Here is a 24414-nt window from a genome sequence, read left to right on the forward strand (position 1 = left end):
GGTCGTGTGAACAAGCCCTAAAATGAATAGGGAGGTGTGGTGTCCGTGGAGAACACGGACATGTGAATGAGGCTTTAGTGTGATGCTGCCGTTAAACATGATGTGTTAAAACACACAAATTATGGTAAAAAGAATCCAACTTCAGTTTGGACCTATAATAGCAAAAGTGGGAGACGTGCGGCGGACGGTCACATGACCTGCGGGGCGTGGTTAGACGTATGACTTAGCACATGACAGCTGTCGTTACCGGCGCTGGAGAGCAGTAGTAACCCGTCCTAGTACTGTCACTACGTCAGGGCGGAAACACACGAGCAGGCGCGCAAAGGGCAGACCTCGGGGTCCTCGCACGCATGGCGGCCCTGTGGAGGTGCTCGGCTAGGAGAAGTGGCCTGGTATCCCTCACGTGTAGTCGGGGCTTAGCAGGTATCTGGGGAACCGGAGTATTGAAGTGTGAGCATGACGCCCCCGTGTCACCTCCGCAACTACATTCAGTCCGTTTCTGTAGTCACGTGACACATCAGTGTTCTGACATGGTGTAGGACATGGCACGCCCCTATATAAGACCCCTATAAATACGTATAACTGCCATGTAGCCCAATGTGGTGTCAGTGTAGCCGTACTGTGCGTTCACATGCCGGATCTGACTATGGCAAACCTGACCCGTATTTATGTGGGAATCGGCAGAAATCTGAAGTGCTGCGGATCCGCACTAGGATATATCGCATTACATGTGGCTAATCAGCTTGCTTTTCTGTGCGGATTCCACGAGAATAAGGCCTCATGCACACGGCCGTGCCGTTTTTTGCGGTCCGCAAACAACGGAAGCCGCCTGTGTTGCCTTCCGCAATTTGCGGAACGGAATGGGTGCCGGAAATATAAATGCCTATTCTTGTCCGCAAAGCGCAGACAAGAATAGGACATGTTATATTTTTTTGCGGGGGGCGTGGAACGGAGCCACTGATGCGGACAGCACACGGAGTGCTGTCTGCATCTTTTGCGGCCCCATTAAAGTGAATGGGTCCGCATCCGAGCCGCCAAGACGGCGGCTCGGATGCGGACCTAAACAACGGTCGTGTGCATGAGGCCTAAGGGTCCATTCACACATCCGTAATTTGGGTCCGCATTCGTTCCGCAATTTGCGGACCCATTCACTTTCAATGGGGCTGGAACGGATGTGAATCCGCATCTGTTTTTTCAGGATCTGTTTTTTCGGGATCCGCAATTCCGTTCCTGAAAAAAATAGAACATGTCCTATTCTTGTCTGCAATTGCGGTCCAGAAAAGGCATTTTCTATTATAGTGCCTGTGATGTGCGGTCTGCAAATTTCAGATCGCACATTGCAGGTGTCCGTGTTTTGCGGATCTGCAAAACACTTACGGACGTGTGAATGGACCCTAAGGCTACTTTCACACTAGCGGCACGGACCTCCGGCAGGCTGTTCCGTCGGGTGAACGTCCTGCCGCTAGTGACCGCGTGCCTCCAGACTGTCACTCCGTCCCCATTGACTATAATGGGGGTGGAGTTCCAGCGAGGCACGGCGAGAGGCTGCCGGAATAAATGTCGGACATGTTGTAGTTTTATTCCGGCAGCCTCTCGCCGTGCGCTGCCGTGCCTCCGCCCCTATTATAGTCAGTGGGGACGGAGCGGCAGTCCGGGGGGCACACGGTCACTACCGGCAGGACGGATCCGGCAGGCTGTTCACCCGACGGAACAGCCTGCCGGAGGCCCGTGCCGCTAGTGTGAAAGTAGCCTAAGGGCTCATTCAGATGGCCGCATGAACGGGTCCGGACCCGTTCCGCAATTTCAATGGGGCCACAAAAGATACGGACAGCACACAGTGTGCCGTCCACATCCGTACTTCCGTTCTGCGGCCCCGCAAAAAAAAGCATGTCCTATTCTTGTCCGAAATTGTGGAAAAGAATAGGCATTTCTATCACAGTAGGTAAAAAAATGTATATACCGGTAAGTGTTAGCAGGCACACTTTCAATTGGAGTAACATCAAACCCACAGTGTGTGCATGGGCTCTTAGGCCTCTTTCACACTTGCGTTGTTGGGATCCGGCATGCACTTCCGTTGCCGGAGGTGCCCGCCGGATCCGGAAAAACGCAAGTGTACTGAAAGCATTTGAAGACGGAACCGTCTTCCAAATGCTTTCAGTGTTACTATGGCACCCAGGACGCTATTAAAGTCCTGGTTGCCATAGTAGGAGCGGGGAGCGGGGGAGCGGTATACTTACAGTCCGTGCGGCTCCCGGGGCGCTCCAGAATGACGTCAGAGCGCCCCATGCGCATGGATGACGTGATCCATGCGATCACATGATCCATGCGCTTGGGGCGCCCTGACGTCACTCTGGAGCGCCCGGGGAGCCGCACGGACGGTAAGTACACTGCTCCCCCGCTCCCCACTACACTTTATCATGGCTGCCAGGACTTTAGAGTCCCGGCAACCATGGTAACCATTCAGAAAAAGCTAAATGTCGGCTCCGGCAATGCGCCTAAACAACGTTTAGCTTAAGGCCGGATCCGGATCAATGCCTTCCAATGGGCATTAATTCCGGATCCGGCCTTGCGGCAAGTGTTCCGGATTTTTGGCCGGAGCAAAAAGCGCAGCATGCTGCGGTATTTTCTCCGGCCAAAAAACGTTCCGTTCCGGAACTGAAGACATCCTGATGCATCCTGAACGGATTTCTCTCCATTCAGAATGCATTAGGATAAAACTGATCAGGATTCTTCCGGCATAGAGCCCCGACGACTGAACTCTATGCCGGAAGACAAGAACGCAAGTGTGAAAGAGCCCTAAACTCCTTAAGGACCAGGCCATTTTTTTTTGCAAATCTGACCAGTGTCACTTTATGTGGTGATAACTTTAAAACGCTTTGACTTATCCAGGCCATTCTGAGATAGTTTTTTTTTTTTGTCACATATTGTACTTCATGACACTGGTAAAATGGAGTCAAAATAATTCATTTTTATTTATAAAGAAATACCAAATTTGCCAAAAATGTGGAAATATTTGCAAATTTCCAAGTTTCAATTTCTCTACTTCTATAATACATAGTAATACCTACAAAAATAGTTATTACTTTACATTCACCATATGTCTACTTCATGTTTGGATCATTTTGGGAATGACATTTTATTTTTTGGGGACGTTACAAGGCTTAGATGTTTAGAAGCAAATCTTGAATTTTTTTTAGACATTTTCAAAAACCCACTTTATAATGACCAGTTCAGGTCTGAAGTCACTTTGTGAGGCTTACATAATAGAAACCACCCAAAAATGACCCCATTCTAGAAACTACACCCCTCAAGGTATTCAAAACTGATTTTTCAAACTTTGTTAACCCTTTAGGTGTTCCACAAGAATTAATGGAAAATAGAAATAGAATTTAAAGAATTTCCCTTTTAAGGCTACTTTCACACCTGCGTTCAGGTGTCCGCTCGTGAGCTCCGTTTGAAGGGGCTCACGAGTGGTCCTGAACGCAGCCGTCCGGCCCTAATGCACTCTCAGTGGAGGCGGATCCACTGAGAATGCATCCGCCTGCCAGCGCTCAGCCTCCGCTCCGCTCAGTGAGCGGACACCTGAACGCTGCTTGCAGCGTTCGGGTGTTCGCCTGGCCGTGCGGAGGCGAGCGGATCCGTCCAGACTTATAATGGAAGTCAATGGGGACGGATCCGCTTGAAGATGACACTATATGGCTCAATCTTCAAGCGGATCCGTCCCCCATTGACTTTCAATGTAAAGTCTGAACGGATCCGCTCAGGCTACTTTCACACTTAGAAAATTTTCTAAGTTATAATGCAGACGGATCCGTTCTGAACGGATGCAAACGTCTGCATTATAGGAGCGGATCCGTCTGATGAAACATCAGACGGACCCGCTCCGAACGCTAGTGTGAAAGTAGCCTAAGGCAGATTTTCCATTTTAATAATTTTTTTCCAGTTACAAAGCAAGGGTTAACAGCCAAACCAAACTCAATATTTATGGCTCTGATTCTGTAGTGTTCAGAAACACCCCATATGTCGTCGTAAACCGCTGTACGGGCACACGGCAGGGCGCAGAAGGAAAGGAATGCCATACGGTTTTTGGAAGGCAGATTTTGCTGGACAGTTTTTTTTCACCATGTCCCATTTGAAGCCCCCCTGATGCACCCCTAGAGTAGAAACTCCAAAAAAGTGGCCCCATTTTAGAGACTACGGGATAGGGTGGCAGTATTGTTGGTACTATTTTAGGGTACATCTGATTTTTGGTTGCTCTATATTACACTTTTTGTAAGGCAAGGTAACAAGAAATAGCTGTTTTGGCACCGTTTTTATTTTTTGTTATTTACAACATTCATCTGACAGGTTAGATCATGTGGTATTTTTGTAGGTCAGGTTGTCACGGACGCGGCGATACCTAATATGTATACTTTTTTTTTTATTTATGTAAGTTTTACACAATGATTTCATAAAAAAAAAAAAAAAACATGTTTTAGTGTTTCCATAGTCTGAGAGCCTTAGTTTTTTCAGTTTTTAGGCGATTATCTTGGGTAGGGTATGATTTTTGCGGGATGAGATGACTGTTTTATTGGCAGTATTTTGGGGTGCATATGACTTTTTGATCTCTTGCTATTACAGTTTTTGTGATGTAAGATGACCAAAAATGGTTTATTTAGCACAGTTTTTATTTTTAATTTTTTACAGTGTTCATCTGAGGGGTTAGGTCATGTGATATTGTTATAGAGCCGGTCGATACGGACGTGGCGATACCTAATATGTATATATTTTTTTTATTTATGTAAGTTTTACACAATAATTTCATTTTTGAAACCAAAAAAAAATTGTTTTAGTGTCTCCATATTCTGAGCCATATATATATTTTTGGGGGCGATTGTCTCAGGTAGGGGCTAATTTTTTGCGGGATGAGGTGACGGTTAGATTGGTACTGTTTTGGTGGGCATACGCCTTTTTGATCGCTTTCTGTTGTACTTTTTGTGATGTAAGGTGACAAAAAAATGGTTTATTTAGCACAGTTTTTATTTTTTACGGTTTTCATCTGAGGAGTTAGTTCATGTGATATGTTTATAGAGCCGATCGATACGGACTCGGCGATACCTAATATGTAAACTTTTTTTTTTCCCCCTATTTTTTACCATTTTTTTAACTTTATTTGGGGAAAATGACGTTTTTGTTTATTTTTACTTGAAACTTTTAATTTTTGGGGGGTAAACTTTATTTTTTCAACTTTTTTATCACTTTATTTTTAGTTTTACTTTGGGACTTTTGTGGGGTCTAATCCTTTACAATGCATTCCAATACTTCTGTATTGGAATGCATTGGCTGTATGAGTAATAGGCCTCATGCACACGACCGTTGTTGTGTCCGTTCCGTTTTCCGTGATTTTCTGCGGACCCATTGACTTTCAATGGGTCCGTTGAGAACTCGGATAATGCACCGTTTGTCATCCGCGTCTATGATCCGTGTTTCCAGTCCGTGAAAAAAATATGACCTGTCCTATTTTTTTCACGGACAACGGTTCGCGGACCCATTCAAGTCAATGGGTCCGTGAAAAAACACGGAGCCACACAAGATTGTCATCCGCGTCCATGATCCGTGTCCGTTTTTTTCCTATCATTTGCAAGGCAAACTTGACTTAGATTTTTTTTCACTTTTCATGTCTGGTGATCCTCCAAAAATCAAGGAAGACACACGGAAACAAAAACGCAAACGGATCACGGAACAACGGAACCCCGTTTTGCGGACCGTGAAAAAATACTGTTGTGTGCATGAGGCCATACAGTGAGTATTACTCATACAGCTTCCGGCCTGTGAGATCCAGGGGGCTGGATCTCACAGGCAGTTGCAGAAAGAGCAGAGCATCTAGGTGTAATGGAAACGCCCCCATTGCTCCTAGAGGCTCCTTTGCATATATTAAAACATCATTTTTCTCTGCAATGCGGGCACATATGAACATGATGTTTTCAGCTGCCAAGTGCACATGGGACAGGTCAGCCAGTTTCATAGGTACAAATCTGCTGACAGATGCTCTTTAAGTTCTGTTCACACTGACAGGATTAGGCCCCTTTCATACGAGCGAGTTTTCAAAGCGTGTGCAATGCGTGATGTGAACGCATTGCGCCCCGCATTTATTCATTTCAATGGGTCTGTGTACATGAGCGTTGTTTTTCATGCATCACTTCTGTGTTGCGTGAAAATAGCAGCATGTTCTATATTCTGCGTTTTTCACGCAGCCCTGGCCCCGGCCCCATAGAAGTGAATGGGGCTGTGTGAAAAACGCATTGCATCCGCAAGCAAGTGTGGATGTGATACGTTTTTCACTGATGGTTGCTAAGAGATGTTGTTTGTAAACCTTCAGTTTTTTTATCATGCGCGTGAAAAACGCATCAATGCGCATTGCACCCGCGCAAAAAAACCTGGAACATCTGAACACAATCGCAGACTGAACTTGCTTGCGAAATGGTGCGAGTTTTCCTGAACGCACCCAGAACGCATCCGGACCTAATCCCTATAGTTCGTGTGCAAGAGGCCTAAGGCCTCTTTCAGACGGGCGTTGCGGGAAAATGTGCGGTTGTGCAAAACATTGTAATGCGTTTTGCACTCACGTGAGAAAAATCGCTCATGTTTGGTACCCAATCCCGAACTTCTTCACAGAAGTTCGGGCTTGGGATCGGGGTTGTGTAGATTGTATTATTTTCCCTTATAACATGGTTATAAGGGAAAATAATAGCATTCTGAATACAGAATGCATAGTAAAATAGCACCTTAGTCCACTTGATCGCGCAGCCCGGCATCTCCTTCTGTCTCCTTTGCTGGACAGGACCTGTGGTGACATCACTCCGGTCATCACATGATCCATCACCATGGTAAAAGATCATGTGATGGATCATGTGATGACCGGAGTGACGTCACCACAGGTCCTGTTCCTGCAATGAATGCTCACCACAGGTCCTGTTCAGCAAAGGAGGAGACAGACGAGATGTCGGCACCGCGAGCAAGTGGATTAAGGTGAGTTAAATTTTTTATTTTTTTTAACCCCTCCAGCGCTATTTTACTTTGCATTCTGTATTCAGAATGCTATTATTTTCCCTTATAACCATGTTATAAGGGAAAATAATAATGATCGGGTCTCCATCCCGATCGTCTCTTAGCAACCGTGCGTGAAAATCGCACCGCATCCGCACTTGCTTGCGGATGCTTGCGATTTTCACGCTACCCCATTCACTTCTATGGGGCCTGCGTTGCGTGAAAAACGCACAATATAGAGCTTCCTGCGATTTTCACGCAACGCACAAGTGATGCGTGAAAATCACCGCTCATGTGAACAGCCCCATAGAAATGAATGGGTCAGGATTCAGTGCGGGTGCAATGCGTTCAACTCGCGCATCGCATCCGCGCGGAATACTCGCCCGTGTGAAAGGGGCCTTAGGGTTACATAGCATCATAAATCAATATAATGCTGTGCAACCCCGGCAGTGCTGGGAGGTCAGGCCGGGAGTTGTGCCTTGCTCGTCTGAAAGGGGCCTAATAACCTGGTAACATTCCAGTGTAGGGCAGAAACGATCTGAAGATTATATGTGCAAATCTACTAAGGGGACTTTAACCCCTTCATGACTGCAATCAGTCTATATACGTGCTAGCTGCACATACCCCGTGCAGCTACCACGTGTATAGACGTCATGGCAGTACTTTAATCAGCGCTTGGATTAAAGCTTTTTCCCCTGCCCTGCTGCTGTCATGGACTCCATACAGTCTAGTAATGCCGGCAAGGGACCAATCAGAGTGGTCCCTTGCCGGCAATCGATCCTATTGGTTAGACTGTGCAGACTAACCAATCGGATCGTGGCAGTGTTAAAATGCCGGTTTCAGGCTCTGATCTGCACTCTGCAGATCAGAGCCTGAAATCAGGTAATGTGTCCTGAAGCCCCCCTTCCTGTGCGCCTCCAACCCCCCACCACCGTGAGCCCTGCCTCTGCCATCTGTCCCCGCCTGCCGCTGATGCGGTCCCCGCCCCCCCATCCGTGTATCGTGCCCCTGATGCGGTCCGCCCCCTCCCCGCCCAATACATTCATCCTGCCCCGATCTGTGCCCCCTCAATGCTGGTCGTATCCCCCCCCTTTTCCATCGCTGCCCCCGATGCGGTCCCCCTGCTGTGTGCAATGGCGGCGGCTCCATTCCTGAGCCGCCGCCATCAGCAGCGAGTGTCAGCTCTATGCTGACACTCTCCTGTAACCCCATAGATTCCGTGGCAGCGGCATCCATGGGGTTAATAGAGGGAGGGGGCTCCTCTCAACCATCGGGGCTGCTGCGCTGCGATTGTAGTGCCCGATGGTTGCCATGGCAACCGGGCACTTTGCAAAGGCGTCCGGTGTTGCCACCTACAGGAAATCTGGTAGTATTATAATTTGCAATGCAAGAGCATTGCAAAGTATAGTACAGCCATCAGCCCCACTGGATCTTCAAGATCCAAGAGGGACTTGATAAAAAAAAAGTGAAAATAGTAAAAATAAAAAAAAAATTAAAATAAAATAAATAAATTGCCTTTTCCTATAAAAAAACAACACACATATTAGGTATCACTGCGTCCGTAACGACCATCTCTATAAATATATTACATGATCAACTCTGTCCAATAAACACCATAAAAAAACTAAATAAAAACAGTGTAAAAAAAGCCATTTTTGTCACCTTACAACACAAAAAGTGCAACACCAAGCGATCAAAAAGGCGTATACACCCCAAAATAGTACCAATCAAACCGTTACCTCATCCCGCTAAAAATTAAAAAGCTATGGCTCTCAGACTATGGAGACACTAAAACATAATTTTTTGGGTTTCGGAAATGCTATTTTTGTGTAAAACTTAAATAAATAAGAAAAAGTATACATATTGGGTTTTGCCATGTCCGTAACGATCTGCTCTATAAAACTGTCACATGACCTAACCCCTCAGGTGAACGCTGTAAAAATAACTAGATAAAAACTGTTCCAAAACAGCCAATTTTTTGGTCATTTTGCCCCATAAAGTGTAATAATGAATGATCAAAAAATCATATGTACCCAAAAATGGTACCAATAAAAACCTCAACTCTTTCTGCAAAAAACGAGCCCCTGCACAAGACGATCGGCAGAAAAATAAAAAACATATGGGGTTCAGAAAATGGACACACAAGAACATAATTTCTTTTTCAAAAATGCCTTTTGTAAAACTGAAACAAACAAACAAAAAAAGTAGACATATTTGATATCACTGCGTCCGTAACAACCTGCTCTATAAAAATAGCACATGATCTACCATGTCGGATGAATCTTGTAAAAAATTAAAGATAACTAAACTGCCAAAACAGCAATTTTTTTGTTACCTTGCCTCACAAAAAACGTAATATAGAGCAATTAAAAATCATATGTATCCCAAAATAGTACCAATAAAACTGACACCTTATCCCCTAGTTTCCAAAATAGGGTCACTTTTTGGGAGTTTCTACTGTAGGGGTGCATCAGGGGGGCTTTAAATGGGACATGGCATCTAAAACCAGTCCAGCAAAATCTGCCTTCCAAAAACCATATGGCTCTCCTTTCCTTCTGCGTCCTGCCGTGCACCCTTACATCCGTTTACGACCACATGTGGGGTGTTTCTGTAAACCGCAGAATCAGGGTAATAAATATTGAGTTTTTTTGGCTGTTAACCCTCAATGTGTTAAAGAAAAAATGTAATAAAATGGAAAATCTGCCAAAAAAGGGAAATTTTGAAATTTCATCTCCATTTTCCTTTAATTCTTGTGGAACACCTAAAGGGTTAACAAAGTTTGTAAAATCAGTTTTCAGTAACTTTTGAGTAACTTGAGGGGTGTAGTTTCTACAATGGGGTCATTTATGGGGGGTATCCACTATGTAAGCCTCACAAAGTGACTTCAGACCTGAAATGGTCCTTAAAAAGTGGGTTTTTTGCTTCTAAACTGCTAAGCCTTGTAACGTCCTAAAAAAATAAAATGACATTTCCAAAATTATGCCAACATAAAGTGGACATATGGGGAATGTTAAGTAATAAATATTTTATGAGGTATCACTTTCTGTTTTAGAAGCAGAGAAATTGAAATTTATAAAATTGCGAATTTTTCAAAATTTTTGGTAAATTTGGGATTTATTCATAAATAAAGGTGAAATATATTGACTCAAATTTATGACTGTCATGAAGTACAATATGTCACGAGAAAACAATCTCAGAATGGCTTGAATAAGTACAAGTGTTCCAAAGTTATTACCACATAAAGTGACGCATGTCAGATTTGTAAATTTTGACCTGGACACTGGGGCATCAATGACCTTTGGTCATTAAAGGGTTAAATAAGGTTAAAAAATAATAATAAAGTCCCTAAAGTACTAAAATACAATATAAACATTTTTATCCCATACGGTAAATACGGAATATTTAAAAGAAGAAAAACTGCTACAAGAGGACATAGTTTTAAATTAGAGGGGCAAAGGTTTAAAAGTAATATCAGGAAGTATTACTTTACTGAGAGAGTAGTGGATGCATGGAATAGCCTTCCTGCAGAAGTGGTAGCTGCGAATACAGTGAAGGAGTTTAAGCATGCATGGGATAGGCATAAGGACATCCTTCATATAAGATAGGGCCAGGGACTATTCATAGTATTCAGTATATTGGGCAGACTAGATGGGCCAAATGGCTCTTATCTGCCGACACATTCTATGTTTCTAAACAACTCTGCAGATGTAACTTTAAAAAAAAGTTTAGGACATGTTCTATATTTTTGCGGAACAGAAATACGGAAACGGAATGCACACGGAGTCCCTTCTGTTTTTTTTGTGGACCCATTGAAATGAATGTACACAGTACTCCATGTGTGGTCTGACTAGCGATTTGTAAAGTGGTAGGACTATGTTCATATCACGGGCATCTATGCCCCTTCTGATGCAACCCATTATCTTGTTGGCCTTGGCAGCAGCTGCCTGACACTGGTTTTTGGTTCCGTATATGGTTCCGTATATGGTCCGCAAAAAAACGGAACGGACACGAAAAGAAAATCCGTTTGTGTGCATGAGCCCTAAGGCCTCTTGCAGACGAGCGTGAGCAGATTAGGTCCGGATGCGTTGCGTATGCGTGCAGTGAAAACTGTGCGATTTCACAAGCAAGTCCATTCAGTTTTGTTTGCGATCGTGTTCAATTTTTGTCACGTGGGTGCAATGCGATTAAATGCTTTATGCACGCGCATGATAAAAAAATCTCTTAGCAACCATGCTTGTGGATGCGATGCGATTTTTATGCACCCCTATTCACTTCTATGGGCCCAGCGTTGCGTGAAAATTGCAGAATATAGAAGATGCTGTGATTTTCACGCAACGCACAAGTGATGCGTGAAAACCAATGCTCATGTACACAGACCCATTGAAATTAATGGGTCCGGATTCCGTGCGGGCGCAATGCGTTCACATCACGCATTGCACCTGCGCGGAATGCTCGCTCGTGTGCAAGGGGCCTAGAGATTTTAAAGCCCTAATTTGCAAATTTTTGAAGCCTGAATTCCCTGCAGTGCAGCCTTCTGCAAACACCCCACCATACACCTGCATGAGGTTTTGGTTTAGGGCTCACTCAGACGACCATATCCGTATTTGCAGATCTGCAAAACACGGATACCTGCCGTGTGCATTCCGCATTTTGCGGAACGCACACGGTCAGCCCTATGATAGAAATGCCTATTCTTGTCTGCAATTGCGGACAAGAATAGGACATGTTCTGTCTTTTTTGCAGAGCTTTGGAACGGAAGTACGGATATGGACAGTACATGGTGTGCAGTCCACATCTTTTGCGGCCCCATTGGAATGAATGGGTCTGCATCTGTTATGCAAAATTGCAGAAAAGATGCTGACTCAATTATTCGGTCATGTGGCCCTTATCATGTCTTCTAGCAAATAAATATGTAAATAATGATACCAGTTTATTTGCAATTGACCTTTTTTATTTTTTATTTGCAGCCATTCATTTTGATTATGACTTGATTGTGATTGGCGGAGGCTCTGGCGGTCTGGCATGTGCCAAAGAAGGTAGGAATTTATTAGGATAGACTGTAGGTATATTTGGAGAGTTAAAGCTCATGCACACAACTGTTGTTTTTTTGTGGTCTGCAAATTGTACATCCACAAAACACGGATACTTGCCCTGGAAGGGCCGGCCCCTAAAAGAACAGTCCTATCCTTGTCCTTAATGCGGACAATAATAGGACATGTTCTATTTTTTTGTGGAACGGCCATGCAGACATACGGACACATAATGCACACGGGGTCATTTCCGTGTTTTTGCGGCCCCATTAAAGTTAATGCTTCAGCATATGGGCTGCAAAAAAAACAAAACAGACACGGAAAAATAAAATATGTTTGTGTGCATGAGCCCTTAAAGGGGTTATCCAGGCATATCCTCAGGATAGGTCATCATTATCACACCAGCGGGAGGCCAAGTTCCGACACCCCTGCCTATCAGCTGTTTCAGGCAGCCGCCACGCTCACCGGAGCTCTGGTGAGTGCAGCCAGCTCCTGGCAGCTTACCAAGCACAGCGCCGTACATTGTATAGAGGATAGGTCATCAAAATAAATTCCAGGATAGCCCTTTTATAGGTTTTTTGGGTGGGGGAGAGAGGGTATTTTAATTTTTTGTACCAATGACATAGAGTGGGTTGACGGGGTTGGCCACTGCATGACAGTATTTTCTAAATGCCCATAAACTGCCCGATATGGCGCAATAAACTGAAGACATGCGTTTGTTTCACCGCATCAGCTGGTCAGAATTTCCCGTGCCTGCTGGTCCATGGGCTATGTAAATAATACAGAGCCACGGGCGCCCCATCCATGGGAAACAGGATGGCGGTGGTCATATGATTTACTCTCTGGATGGGTTTCTTAGCTGTTCCTGGCTGCATCCTCTTCTGCATATGTGCTGGATAGTAGCTGAATCTGTCTGAGCAGAAGAGCATGCAGCCAGGGACAACAGAGAAAGCAGTGTGAGGCCTTCTGACCAGCTAATGAAGTCAAGTGAAAGCGTTTTATTGTACCACAGCACAGCAGTTCATTGAGTGTAAAGAAACATTGTTAGGTCTCTTGCACACGGCCGTTGTGTGCCCGTTGCCGTCATGCGGCCCGCATACAGCAGGTCCGCAATACACGGGCATCGGCCCGTGTGCACTCCGCATCACGGAATGGGTCCGCAATCATGGAGATGCGGAACGGAAGCACGGATCAGAACCCCACGGAAGCACTACGGAGTGCTTTCGTGGTGTTTCTGTCCGTGCCTCCGCACTTCAAAAAATGGAACTTATTCTATTTTTTTGCGATACAGACGGATCACGGACCCATTTAAGTTGATTGGGTCTTGATCTGTCCTGGCCGCCACACGGACGTTGCCCATGCAAATTGCGGTCCCCAATGCACAGAACGGACCCACAACGGCCGTGTGCAAGAGCCCTTATGAAGTGGACAACCCCTTAAAAAATAAAAGGAACAGTACTCACCCTACCATTTCACTGACACTTTTGTTTCCAGTTCTGTTGTCGGCATCTGCTTCTTGGTCACTCACGACACACACATGACCACTTAACCAATAGTTCAGCCAAACCCCTCTCCTGAAATGTCTTTTTTAGTGACTACTTGCATTCCCTAGATCTGTGATGGCTAACCTCCTGCCCTCCAGCTATGATAAATCTACAACTCCCAAGATGCACACTTGCTTGGCTGTTCTCAGAACTCCATAGAAATGAATGGAGCATGCTCGGAGTTATAGTTTTACCACAGTTGGCGTGCCGGAGGTTAGCCTTCACTGCCCTATATGATGATCTATTCTGAAGCATGTTTATATATAACTCTGTTGTGCTGATACTCTGTTATTTCTTCTAGAAGTTATGAATTACTAGTAGTTTGTAATGAAGATTCAGATAGGCTTTACCAGTTGGGGTGTGTCCCTACACAGTCTTGGGGCTCATGCACACGACCGTGCCGTTTTTTGCGGTCCGCAAAATGCGGATTAGCAAAAAACGGATGCCTTCCGCAATTTGCCGAACGGAACAGGAGGCCCATTATAGAAATTCCTATTCTTGTCCGCAAAACGGATAAGAATAGGACATGCCTCATAATTTTTGCGGGGCCACGGAACGGAGCAATGGATGCGAACAGCACACAGAGTGCTGTCCGCATCTTTTGCGGACCCATTGAAATGAATGCTTCCGTATACGTACCGTAAACGGAACACAAAAAACGTTCGTGTGCATGAGCCCTTAGACTGTGCAGGGACACCCCCTAACTAGTAACACGCAGTTGGACATTAATTGCAGACTGCTGATAATGGCACATCATAGTGGTATATGAAAAAATGCTCCAGAAGTGTTATCACACGGGAAATGCATTTAGTGACTAAAATCAGAGGTCACATCACATTTTTTCAGCAGAGTAAAAATACTCTTAGCATTTTTGAAGGGTATTTTTAGTCAAAGAAGAATATGAAATAAGATTCTGGGTGGTTGTTTTTTTTGTCAGTGTAGTAATTTTGTCAAATTGTTATTTTTAATAACACCATTTTTGGTTACCCATAACTTACTGATTAACTTTTCCCCAGTCGTCTCCATGACAGCACAACCTGAGATTGCCTTCCTTTAATAGGACAGGAAAAAACACAGAGAGGTTAAGAACCCCACCCCTTCCCCTCATCACCAGTGTTTTTTCCAGTCCTGTCAAGGAAGGAATACCAGAGAGATGTGCTGGGAGTTCGTCTGGGTTCCTTAGCTTAACTCTACAAGTTTTTTTCTTTTTTGTTTGGTTCTCCTACCGGATTGTTGTCAGGCCTGAGGTCGGTTCCGGAAGTCCGGCTCTTCCCTCCTCTGTATACGGCCTGTGCCCGGGCCCCTCTGTGTTGGTGGCTCCGGCGAAGCTCCCTCCTGCGGCGGTCCAGTGGGGCTTGATGCGGAGTGGATAGGTGGCCGGAGCGAGGCTAGGACGCTCTTCCATCCGGCCGCCGGGTGATGACATCAGACGATGAGGGGGCGTGGCTTAGCGTCTTGCCATCACGCGGCGCACGGCCGGGACCCTGGCGGTAAATTTAAAATTGCCATGGCGGCCTTCAGAGTGCGCCTAGCGTCTCCTCACCTGCCTGCAGTGTTTTGGCAAACCTGCTGTGGACGGGACCGACGATGAGTGCCCCTACCACCGCCGGCTCTGGATTGGAGCCCTCCACTACCTTGGGTTCTGTGAGTAGCCTGTTTCAGGCGCCCCTTGTATGTTTGTTTGCCCTGTAGTGGTTGACCCTTCTCTCCCTTGTATTGCAGGGAGAAAAGGAGTCCTCCTCTTCCACTAAAGTTAAACCCAGGAAGTGTGGCCTCTGTGCTAAGTGCTTACCTTCCTCTGGGTCTAAACTTCTATGTAAAGAGTGTACCTCCTCAATAGTCAAGTCGGAGTCTTCCAGTTTACTTGAGGAAATAAAATCCATAGTTAGAGTAGAAGTCCAGTCTGCCATGTATGCCTGGAAGCCCCCCCCCCCCACATAGACCGTGTTCTTCTAAGGATATTATGAATGTTGGTAGTGATTCCGACTCTCTTAATGAAGTCTGATGAAGATAATGAATACAAAAAGTTTCTCTTCAATTCTGAAGCTATTGATGATCTAATTAAAGCCATAAGAGCCACGATCAGGATGGAAATTCCTAGGAAACCTAGGTCTGTCTAAGAAGAAATTTTTGGGGGGCTGGGGGAGAGGCAGAGATCTGTTTTTCCTGTTCCTGATAATATACAGAAACTCATAAAGGCAGAATGGGTTAAACACGGCTGTAATAGAGCCGGAGGCTGTGTATTTGTGTGCTGCACGCCAGCCAACAGGAGCGTGCAGCATCTATCACCTGCAGGCAGAGTGGCAGTATTCGCTTAATAGATGAAGCGAACTGCACTCATGCCAACGTACTACTCTGCTCCTGATGACATATCACTGTCACCAAAGTGTTATAGAAATGCGTTGAGCAGACGCATGAATAGGCAGGGACAGTTCATGTTTATGTAAATAGCAATGGTATTCAACAAAGGTGGATTGGGAAAGCAGGCTAAAGGGTAGAGCTTTATTAACATAGCTCTCGCCTGCATTATATCCATCCTACTTTGCTATCTACATATGTTGCTGGTGTGATGCACTGTTGCAACAAAGTTATTAAGTGTATAGCTGTTTTAAAAGTGTATTCAGCGCACCTTGAGCAACTATTACAGGGTGTGTGGATATTTGGGCAGGGTACTATACAAACCCTGACATATCCAGTTAAACATACTGTTTTATTAAGTGTGGAGGATCAGGCTGTACCCATACAATTGTGGTGGGAGCCACTCCTCCAGACTTAGCCTGATGAGTATTTCATGTGGTGGGTCGCCACTATTTAAAAAAAGATATTAATAAAGTTATTTTTAAGTGTTTATTCAGGCAGTAAAATCTGAATGGGTTAAACCTGAAAAAGGTTCATTTATTCCTCGTGGCATAAAGAGACCCCCTTTGAAGAGGCGGATTGCACGGACTGGGAGTCCATTCCCAAAGTCGATGCTCCAGTGGCCAAGGTCGCTAAACGTACGGTCCTGCCCTTTGAGGATGCAGCCCAATTAAAAGATCCCATGGACAGAAAGGCAGAGAGTTTACTCAAAAAAAACTGAGAAGCCACTGCAGCCCTATTAAAACCAGGGGTTGCTGCGACCTGTGTAGCCAGCACCTTAGCCGTATGGTTAGAACAGTTGGAGCTACACCTAATTAACAAGACCCCTAGGGAGCAAATCCTAGATAGTCTCCCCTTACTCAGGAAGGCCACAAATTTCCTAGCTGATGCTTCCGCTGAGTCGGTCAGACTGTCGGCTCGCGCTGCAGTACTCTCCAATACCATCAGGAGAGTCCTGTGGTTAAAAGCTTGGTCAGAAGATATGGCCTCTAAAAATAAGCTGATATCTTTACCATTCAATGGACAATATGTGTTTGGCCCTGATTTGGACAAAATCTTAGAGCAGGCTACTAACCGTAAAAGAGGCTTCCCCGAAGATAAATCTGGGAATAGAAAACAGTTTTTTCGCAAGCGGCAGCAGGATTCCAGACCTGACGTGGAAGGTCGGGAGGACGGAATTATACCAAGGGGAATAAGGGGAAAATCTTTCTCTTTAATCCCAACAAGGGTGGTCCCTCCGCCTCCTCTTCCAAATAATGACGTCATCCGAGTCGGGGGAAGGCTCAGTTCCTTTTTAAGTTTCTGGGAACAGACCATCACAGACCCGTTTATTATCAGCATCATAAAAAACAGGTATTCTTTAGAGTTGGATTCCCTTCCCCCGCAAACGTTTGTAATAACCCAACTCCAGGGATCTCTAAGGTCCTCCCTGTCCGAGAGTATAAAAGAACTCCTGTCCCTAGGGGCAATAGAAGACGTCCCCAAGGACGAATGGGGGAATGGTCACTACTCGCCTCTATTCATGGTCCGGAAACCAAACGGGAGATTCCGAACCATCATAAACCTAAAACCACTAAACAAACACATTTCATATCACAAATTCTAAATGGAAACTGTCAAGACGGCAGTAAAACTTATCAAGAAGGGGGCTCAAATGATTACAATAGATCTCAAAGATGCTTATTTCCACTTTCCAATACATCCCCTTTCCAGAAGGTACCTGAGGTTTGCAGTGAAGATGAAAGGAAAGATCCGCCACTATCAGTTTACCTGTCTACCTTTCAGAATTGCCTCAGCTCCTCGTATCTTCACCAAGGTTATGGCAGAAGCCGTGGCCTCTCTAAACCGCAGGGGGATTTTAGTGGTCCCTTACCTCGACGACTTTCTGGTAGTGGCAGAAACGTCAGATCTCCTCCTAATACATCTACAGGTGGTCCTCTCTCGCCTTCAGAACCTGTGGTGGATCATCAACAAGGAAAAGTCCAATCTGACTCCAAGTCAGAGGAGAGTGTTCTTAGGCATTCTACTGGATTCGACACTCCAAAGATCCTTTCTTCCTCCTACAAAGAGCCAGGATCTAAAACTAAGAATCCAACAATTCCTAAAGATGCGTTCTTGTTCTAAATGGCAGTCCATGAGGGTTCTAGGTCTTCTATCCTCCTGCATCCGAGCTGTTGCCTGGGCCCAATTTCACATGAGGCCTCTGCAGAGCCTTGTCCTAAAAAGGTGGAACAGATCCCAGTTGACCCTAGAAAAGAGGATGCCAGTAACCAGAGACATGAAGTCCTCCTTGATATGGTGGCTCTCAGACAGGAACCTAAAGACGGTGGTTCCCTGGAGCCAAGAAAATGTACTATCACTAACGACGGATTCCTGGAGTTGGGGTGCCCTTTCAAGGTGCCTGGTCAGAAACTCAGAAGAGAATGTCATCCAACTACAGGGAGCTCTATGCCATATGGGAAGGCCTCAAAGCAATCCAGATTCAGGCCAAAAACAGTCATGTTCTAATACATTCAGACAACTCCACAGCGATAGCGTTCATACAACATCAAGGAGGGACGAGGCACGGTCATCTTCAGAACCTCGCAAGACAGATATTCCTCTGGGCAGAAAGGAATGTGAAATCATTAGGGGCGGTACATCTGAAAGGCTCACTCAACGAGATCAGTGGGGTATTCCATCTCTAGACCTATTTGCCTCAAAAAGAAATCACAAAGTTCCACATTACTTCTCTCTAAACCCAAGGGATCCGTGTGTGGCAGTGGATGCCTTCACCCAGGACTGGACGTCGGGGCTGGTGTATGCCTTCCCCCCAATTCCGATGATCCCAAAAGTCCTCCAAAAATTCCAAGCAGAGAGATGTGTCCTGATCCTAGTCGTTCCCTTCTGGCCCAGAACAGGCTGGTTCGGTCTCCTGAGATCCCTCATTCAGGATGACCCAATCCTATTTCCCCTGGAGAAAAATCTTCTGATGCAGGGTCCAATCCCTCACCCGAATCCCAGACTCCTCAGTCTATCAGCTTGGCTACTGAGAAATCCATCCTATTAGGCCGAGGCCTCTCTCAAAGGGTAGTGGATACTCTCCTACTTAGTAGGAAAACAAATACCTGTAGGTCCTACCTTAAAGTCTGGAAGAAGTTCGCTGCCTGGGCGAATTCAAGGTTTAACCAATCCTCACCAGACATCCCTCTCATCTTGGAGTTCCTCCAGGATGGGTTGGACATGGGCCTCTCCCCTAATACTCTTAAAGTACAGGTTTCTGCTATAGGAGCCCTTTACAACACCAGTCTTTATGAGAATGCCTGGATTTTTAAAGGCAGCTGATAGGTTGAGACCCACAGTTAAAAACCTGGTCGCTCCCTGGAACTTGAATACCGTACCATTTTTCTAGTGGCCATTTCTTCTGCAAGAAGAGTATGTGAGCTTCAGGCCCTGTCGATTCAAGAACCCTTTCTTTCCATTTTCGAGGACAAACTCATCTTTAAATTAGACCCTGGGTTCCTCCCCAAGGTGGTGTCCACCTTCCACAGGTCCTAGGATATTGTTATTCTCTCCTTTTTTTCCCAATCCTAGGAATGATCAGGAAGTAAAGTATCATAACCTAGACGTTAGAAGATGTGTTCTTCATTACATGGAGGTCACAAAAAGTTGGTGAATTTATAAGAATTTATTTGTGCAGTTCTGTGGCCCCAATAAGGGAAAAAAGGCAGCAAGGAAGCTCTATATCCCGTTGGATCAGGTGTGCCATCTCTGAGGCCTACATAGCTTCCGGCAGGGAACCTCCTCAGTCTCTCAAACCCCATTCTGTAAGATCTGTTTCCACCTCTTGGGCTGAGAGGGCCTCTGCATCACTAGAGCAGATTTGCAGAGCAGCCACGTGGAAGAGGGCCCATACCTTTACTAAACATTACAGAGTAGATATTTTTGTTAATGAGGACATGACCTTTGGACGCAAGGTCCTGGGTTCTGTTGTTGTCCCCCAAATAAGGTTACTTTGTTAGTTCTCAGGTTGTGCTGTCATGGAGACGACTGGGGAAATGAGTATTACACTCACCGGTAATCTGGTTTCCTGGAAGTCTCCATGACAGCACACATATATCCCACCCTTTTTCTTTATTGGTTTCAGATTCTTTTAATAGTTCCTTTCCCCTTTCCTGGTTCTGTTAAAACTAATACACTGGTGATGAGGGGAAGGGGTGGGGTTCTTAACCTCTCTGTGTTTTTCCCTGTCCTATCAGAGGAAGTCAATCTCAGGTTGTGCTGTCATGGAGACTTCCAGGAAACCGGATTACCGGTGAGTGTAATACTCATTTAATGGTCTAGTAATTGAAAAATAGCAGTTCTGACTTTTTATTTTAATGGGCTTCTCTCACCGGTTTCGTAGCATTAGAATAGGCTGACTTTTGACCTGTTTTCTGGTCAGCAGAATTGATCTAGGTCTTAGGCCTCCTGCACACGAACCTTTTTTTCCCCCCCGTTTCCGTTCCGTTTTTTGCATTCCTTATACGGAACCATTCATTTCAATGAATCCGCAAAAAAAAACGGAAGGTACTCCGTATGCCTTCCGTTTCCGTATTTCCGTTCCATTCAAACATAGGACATGTCCTATTCTTGTCCGTTTTATGGACAAGGAAAGTACTGTTCTATTAGGGGCCAGCTGTTCCGTTCCGCAAAATACAGAATGCACACGGATGTCATCCGTATTTTTTGCGGATCCGTTTTTTGTTTTTTTTTAATCGTCGTTTTTATTCAAATTTTGCATATAATACTTAAGTACAACGCAGGTACAGCAGTATTGACCTAGCCATCCAAGACTGTCAAAAGTAATCCAGTGCAGTATAATGTAGGCATATAATAAGACATGAACACAAATACAGTCAATATAACATACCACAATACCCCTCCCCTCCCCCCCACCCGAACCACACCAGACCATTTACGATCCACCCCTTCCATTCCCAGGATAGAATGCCCAGAGCAGCGAATATTATACACCTTGTGTGTCTTAGCCAAAAAGGCTTCTCCCCATGTCGGCCAATAAAAGGCGACCAGATGGTATACCTGGCATTTGCATCCATGGTCCCCATATAGAAGCAAATTTCTTTGCAGTACCCCTTTTGGTATATACCCCTCTTTCTAATTCAATCATTGCATTCATGCGAGCTATAAATTCTCGTTTAGAAGGCACGTCAGTGCTTATCCAGTACTTGGCTATTAGTTTTCTGGCATTATACAGTAACCTACTAATAGCTGTGGCTGTACCCTCCTCAGAGTCATCCTGCAAGAGACCCAGTACACAGACGATGGGGTCAGCTAGAAGCCTAATCTTGTATATTGCATGAATAACATCTAGAACATCCTTCCAGAAAGGCCCCAGCGCCGTGCATTCCCAAAACGTGTAAAATGTGAGCATCTGGAACAGCACATTTCGGGCACTGAGATGTATCTCGCAGGCCCAGCTTGTGAAGGAACATGGGCGTGCAATATACCCTATGCACTAAATACAATTGTGAAAATCTCTGCGGTTCGCATAGAGATAAAGATGGGCCTCTCTCCAACATCTCTGACCATTGGGAGTTAGACAAAGGTCCCAGATCCACGCTCCACTGATACCTTCAATAGGAAAAAGTCTTGATAAAATGAAAGCAGGATCTTACAAAATACTGATATCGTTCCTCTAGTATCTCCATCTTTTCTTATATGATCAGCTATCAATGATATCTTTTATAGCAAGATCTTTCACTTTTCCTTGCGTCCCTAAGGCGTGGCGCAGTTGTAAATATTGATAGAAGTTAGAGTTAGCTAGGCTGAATTCTGCTTTCAGTTGATCATAGTTCTTAAAAATCCCATTGGTGTACAGTTGGGACAGCCAAAGTATCCCCCTGCACTTCCAAATCCCGTTAACTTATGCACCTCCGGTAGGTCACCATGGTCCCACAGAGGGGTAATCGTGGTACACCCTAATGCACCAGTTACAGTGGGATGCGAAAGTTTGGGCAACCTTGTTAATCGTCATGATTTTCCTGTATAAATCGTTGGTTGTTACGATAAAAGATGTCAGTTAAATATATCATATAGGAGACACACACACTGATATTTGAGAAGTGAAATGAAGTTTATTGGATTTACAGAAAATGTGCTATAATTGTTTAAACAAAATTAGGCAGGTGCGTCAATTTGGGCACCACAAAAAAGAAATGAAATCAATATTTAGTAGATGCTCCTTTTGCAGAAATTATAGCCTCTAAACGCTTCCTGTAGGTTCCAATGAGAGTCTGGATTCTGGTTGAAGGTATTTTGGACCATTCCTCTTTACAAAACATCTTTAGTTCATTCAGGTTTGATGGCTTCCGAGCATGGACAGCTCTCTTTAAGTCACACCACAGATTTTCAATTATATTCAGGTCTGGGGACTGAGATGGCCATTCCTAAACGTTGTACTTGTTCCTCTGCATAAATGCCTTAGTGGATATTGAGCAGTGTTTAGGGTCGTTGTCTTGTTGAAAGATCCAGCCCCGGCGCAGCTTCAGCTTTGTCACTGATTCCTGGACATTGGTCTCCAGAATCTGCTGATACTGAGTGGAATCCATACGTCCCTCAAGTTTGACAAGATTCCCAGTCCCTGCACTGGCCACACAGCCCCACAGCATGATGGAACCACCACCATATTTTACTGTAGGTAGCAGGTGTTTTTCTTGGAATGCTGTGTTCTTTTTTCCTCCATGCATAACGCCCCTTGTTATGGCCAAATAACTAAATTTTAGTTTCATCCAGGGTGGATAAAAATCTATGATTTTTTTAAAAAAAATCAGATTTTTGGATTTAAATCAGATTTTTTTTAATTTAAATCAGATTTTTTTTAATATAAAATGCTTTTTGAGGAAAATATATTACCATCCAAAGGTTATTCCATCATGAAATAAAGATTAGTTTTTTAATTATGTAGAATAAGGCTGTACGTAGACTCCCATATTGTTGAATGGATTAGGCAGTGGCTGAGGGACAGACAAAAGAGGGTTGTAGTCAATGGAGTATATTCAGACCATGGTCTTGTTACCAGTGGGGTAACTCAGGGATCTGTTCTGGGACCCATATTGTTTAATATATATTGCAGAAGGCCTCGATGGTAAGGTGTGTCTTTTTTCTCATGACACAAAGATTTGTAACAGGGTTGATGTTCCTGGAGGGATACACCAAATAGAAAAGGATTTAGGAAAACTAGAGGAATGGTCAAAAATCTGGCAACTAAAATTTTATGTTGATAAGTGCAAGATAATGCACCTGGGACGTAAAAACCCAAGAGCAGAATATAAAATCAGTGACACAGTCCTAACCTCAGTATCTGAGGAAAGGGATTTAGGGGTCATTATTTCAGAAGACTTAAAGGTAGGCAGACAATATCATAGAGCAGCAGGAAATGCTAGCAGAATGCTTGGGTGTATAGGGAGAGGAATTACCAGTAGAAAGAGGATGGTGCTCTTGCAGCTCTACAGAGCGAGACCTCCGTGATATCAGGAAGTATTACTTTACTGAGAGAGTAGTGGATGCATGGAATAGCCTTCCTGCAGAAGTGGTAGCTGCAAATACAGTGAAGGATTTTAAGCATGCATGGGATAGGCATAAGGCCATCCTTCATATAAGATAGGGCCATAGTATTCAGTATATTGGGCAGACTAGATGGGCTCAATGGTTCTTATCTGCCGACACATTCTATGTTTCTATATGTGTAATTTTTTTGGTAAATAAATTTCATTAATCCATTCACAATGTCATGCTCTTCCAGAGGTTTTTGTAAGATTATTGGGCAGTTTCTCTGCCTACAAGATATTATCACAGATGCTTGGTTTACTTTTGCAGTTCTCAAAACTGAATTTGACTCAGCAGAGATCACATGCCTCTTCACAGCAAAAATGTTATAACATGAACAGAGTTGAGAAAAATACCTTAATCCTAACTTCTACAAACCTATGAATGCAGAATCAAACTAATATGAAAAGTTGTTTAAATCTTCATCTACTTGCATATTATAAGTTATACCAGCAAGAATTTGTCTTTATGTAGAAAACTATGATTTAAATCAAGCCTTACTGACTAGTGATTTAAATCGTGATTTTAAATCGTGATTTAAATCATTTTGATTTAAATCAAATCATCAGTCCACAGCACCTTATTCCAAAATGAAGCTGGCTTGTCCAAATGTGCTTTAGCCCACCTCAAGCGGCACTTTTTGTGCTGTGGGCGGAGAAAAGGCTTCCTCTGCATCACTCTCGCATACAGCATCTCCTTGTGTAAAGTGCCCCGAATGGTTGAAAGATGCACAGTGACTCCATCTGCAGCAAGATGATGTTGTAGGTCTTTGGTGCTGGTCTGTGGGTTGACTCTGACTGTTCTCACCATTCGTCGCTTCTGTCTATCCGAGATTTTTCTTGGTCTGCCACTTCGAGCCTTAACTTGAA

General features: G+C 44.5%; 1 protein-coding gene across 2 annotated transcripts in view; it reads left to right on the forward strand.

Annotated features, from left to right (window-relative positions):
• Window positions 1-290: 290 nt before the first annotated feature.
• TXNRD2 (thioredoxin reductase 2) overlaps window positions 291-24414 on the forward strand; it is a 169251-nt gene continuing 145127 nt past the window's right edge. For both annotated transcript variants that reach the window (XM_040416326.1, XM_040416327.1), the window contains exons 1-2: window positions 291-423; window positions 11994-12062. In XM_040416326.1, coding sequence (XP_040272260.1) covers window positions 351-423; window positions 11994-12062 — 142 coding nt within the window. In that variant the 5' untranslated portion in view covers window positions 291-350. The remainder of the gene's footprint in view (window positions 424-11993; window positions 12063-24414) is intronic.

The sequence above is a fragment of the Bufo bufo genome, chromosome 2 (genome assembly GCF_905171765.1).
Source record: "Bufo bufo chromosome 2, aBufBuf1.1, whole genome shotgun sequence".
Classification (NCBI taxonomy): Eukaryota; Metazoa; Chordata; class Amphibia; order Anura; family Bufonidae; genus Bufo; species Bufo bufo.